Source organism: Triplophysa dalaica, chromosome 25 (genome assembly GCF_015846415.1).
Source record: "Triplophysa dalaica isolate WHDGS20190420 chromosome 25, ASM1584641v1, whole genome shotgun sequence".
Classification (NCBI taxonomy): Eukaryota; Metazoa; Chordata; class Actinopteri; order Cypriniformes; family Nemacheilidae; genus Triplophysa; species Triplophysa dalaica.
Genome location: NC_079566.1, coordinates 15,751,063 through 15,754,465, shown reverse-complemented (window position 1 = coordinate 15,754,465; position 3,403 = coordinate 15,751,063). Strand labels below are relative to the sequence as shown.

Below are 3,403 nucleotides of genomic sequence, written 5' to 3'. Positions count from 1 at the left end.
GTGAAGGAAATAATCAATTAAAAGCACAAATATTTCCATTATGTGCCGCATTTTAAAATCTGCTGTATTATCTGTGGTTTATTTATGATTTATCCCGAAACCAGTTTAACATTGCGAGGTATCCGCAAATATCGTTGCGGTGTAATGTATTATTTTAGAGTGATTTGCTGTGCTATGCTAGCAGTAGTAACAGTGCTTGTTTTTGTTAATTGTAGTTTTTACAATCACTTTCGCAGTAAATCACACAAGTATTCTGTGATGTTTGAAAAAGAACAGCGCGTGACATGGGATTCTTTGGGACTCTTAACAGCGAACCTGGAGACTTTTATTATAGAACTGAATTTGAACCGGATATGCGTCGCTCACTGTCTCGCTGAGTTTGTTTATGTATCATCCACTGTAGAATCCACGTGGATTTAAGTAACTATTTTATTTTAATTCGTTTAATCTTAAGGCATGTTTAGTTTAGTTTAACTAAGCAAATGAATGACTGCGCGTGCAGGACTGAACTGAACGCCACATAAATGTCAATATTTATTCAAGGTTATTCTGAGATTGAAGGCATTGTGTCTTAAGGTGTTATGTTGTTTACTATATATAAGTATATATTTATTGCATTAAAATGTATGAAGGGTTTTTACCTTTTTTATGTTGTTTTATGTATGTTATGCTGTGTCCTTCTCGTGTAGTTTATCCAATTAATCAAACAGCATTCGTTCAAAATCTTGCAAGTAACACAGTGAGATCAAACCTCTAAAGACACACTGACAATGTGAACTCATTGTTACAAAAAGTAATATTCTATTTTTTCAAGTGTAAAATACAAGATGATCTTTGAATCAGGTTCAGGTCAAACTGCTTCAGAGCAGATGTTCTTAAGACAAAAGAGGGACATTTAAAGTACTAATAAACTCTTGATTTCATGTTCATTCATTTTATATTTTAATGTTTAGAATCCTCTCCACTTGTGGTCTTAGACTTTATAACAGTCAGCCTTGTTAAAAGATCACTTTGAGCTAAAACAATTTTTTTCAACTACAGGGGAAAAGTCATCTTGATACATTTTATTTGATATAAATGTTATGCTGTTACTACCAAATGTTTCTGAGATGTAATCATTTATTGTGACCTGTCATAAATCTTTGTTTTTGAGAAAATAGGAAGAAAACTATTCAAAAACTGCTTTGTTTGAACTAATTTGATTTATTTATTTCTGTGTATTATTTACTATCCTCCAACATGTTTCAAGTATGTCAAGATCTGATTTGTCTTTTGTCTTTCCAGGACGGGATGAGCATGTCACTGAGATACTGTCAGAAGTTCTTACTGAGACTCGCTGGTGGGACCCTTGAGACCTACACGTGTTTGAGCACCATCAGGAGACACTACAGCACCGGCCTCGAAGTTCAGAGTCAGAGGAGGGTGGTCATCACCGGCATTGGACTGGTCTCGCCCCTCGGAACAGGGTGTGCTATACCTTGGCAGCGTCTGATTGGTGGAGAGAGCAGTTTAGTTGGTCTGGATGCAGATGAATATAAAACAGTGCCATGTAAAGTGGCAGCTCGTGTGCCACGAGGAGAGAAAGATGGAGATTTTAGAGAGGGATTGTTTGTATCTAAAGGAGACATCAACAGTATGTCCGCGGCCACGGTGATGGCTTTAGGTGGCGCCCAGCTGGCCCTGGAGGATTGTGGGTGGTATCCCAGCAGTCCTGAGGAGCAGATCAGCACGGGTGTGGCGGTGGGCATGGGCATGGTCTCTCTGGAGGAGATTGCTCGAACAGCTGCTGCGTTCCAAACACGCGGCTACAGCAAGGTCAGTCCGTTCTTCGTACCTCGCATCCTGGTCAACATGGCCGCCGGGCACATAAGCATCAGACACAAACTGAAGGGTCCCAATCACGCCGTTTCGACAGCGTGCACGACAGGGGCGCATGCCGTCGGCGACGCTGCCCGCTTCATCGCTCACGGCGACGCTGCAGTGATGCTCGCTGGGGGCACTGAGGCCTGCGTCAGCCCACTCTCTATAGCCGGGTTCTGTCGGGCTCGGGCTCTCAGCACCAGCTGGAACCAGGAGCCCAGGCTGGCGTCACGTCCGTTTCATCCGGAGAGAGATGGTTTTGTGATGGGCGAGGGGGCAGCGGTGCTGGTTCTAGAGGAGTACGGGCACGCCCATCAGAGAGGTGCTCGTGTGTACGCTGAGGTGCTGGGCTATGGACTCTCTGGAGATGCCAGTCACATCACGGCACCGACCGCAGATGGAGACGGAGCCTTTAGGTAAGATTCTGTAATCTAAAACCGATGTTATTACTGACCGGTATCAGCTGTGCGTGTCTTGAGTTTTGTGTTTTCTTGCAGGTGCATGTCTGCGGCCATCCGGGATGCTGGAATATCTGCCTCAGACGTGACGTACGTCAACGCTCACGCCACCTCCACACCACTGGGAGATGCCGCTGAGAACGCGGCCATTAAAAGATTGTTTGGGCAGCATGCCCGCTCGCTGTCTGTGTCCTCTACTAAAGGTGCCACCGGTCATCTGCTGGGAGCCGCAGGTGCGCTGGAGGTAGCGTTCACAGCGCTGGCCTGTTACCATGGCACCCTGCCTCCAACCCTGAATCTGGACCGGACGGACCCAGAGTTTGATTTGAATTATGTACCCTTCACAGCACAGTCCTGGGACCCCAGCGCACGCAGAATCGCTTTAACTAACTCTTTTGGGTTTGGAGGAACCAACGCGTCACTGTGTCTCGCAAGTGTTTGAGATGTTGTTGCAAATGTTTTTTGTTACACAAATCTGTTTTGTCAGTATGGGATTATTGCATGATTCACTTATTAAATCATTTCTGATGGCTAGGAGAAAATAAAGAGCACATGACTGTAGTACATGATCTTATTATGTTGAATATTTGAAGAGTTGGGTACCAAAATGAGAAGTTTTTTTCAATATATTTTTTTAATCATGTTATAATGTGTAATTGTGTTTTATTGCAGTTTGATTGATATTAATTGGAATCCACAATAAAAAAACATGATTTTAGAAAAAAATTTAAAACAGAGTTTTGGAACCGAACACTTCATTTATTCATAGAAGTCAAATTGTCATGATATCTTGAAATAAAACTTTGTGAAAAATGTCTTAACTAACTTCTGTTTGATTAAATAACGAGTCAAGAAGGTTGCTTATGGTTCGTTTGAGACATATATTTGTAGTAAAAAATACTTTTACTTTATTAAAACCATGGTTAATTTTCAGAAGGGAATTTACTACATTTTAAAAGATACTTTAGTTATTTTTATTTATATTAATATTATAGTAAAATATAAGCATTTGTATTATTTTCTTCACAGCTGCATTGGTGCACCTGTACGAAACTCCGTTACCATAGGAACAGCGGTGTCAACAT

The 3,403-nt window shown here is 41.9% G+C and overlaps 1 protein-coding gene across 1 annotated transcript; it reads left to right on the top strand.

Annotated features, from left to right (window-relative positions):
- Positions 1-22: 22 nt before the first annotated feature.
- Positions 23-3,139, top strand: oxsm (3-oxoacyl-ACP synthase, mitochondrial). The gene is made up of 3 exons (XM_056741704.1): positions 23-576; positions 1,285-2,276; positions 2,358-3,139. The coding sequence occupies exons 2-3, from the start codon at positions 1,291-1,293 to the stop codon at positions 2,758-2,760; spliced, it is 1,389 nt and encodes a 462-aa protein (XP_056597682.1). The 5' UTR covers positions 23-576; positions 1,285-1,290; the 3' UTR covers positions 2,761-3,139.
- The last annotated feature ends 264 nt before the right edge of the window (positions 3,140-3,403 follow it).

Excerpts from the sequence above, each read along its gene's own strand:
- oxsm (XM_056741704.1), top strand. The coding sequence starts at position 1,291 with ATGAGCATGTCACTGAGATACTGTCAGAAGTTCTTACTGAGACTCGCT. Across the intron at positions 2,277-2,357 it reads GATGGAGACGGAGCCTTTAG|GTGCATGTCTGCGGCCATCC; the intron begins GTAAGATTCTGT and ends GTTTTCTTGCAG.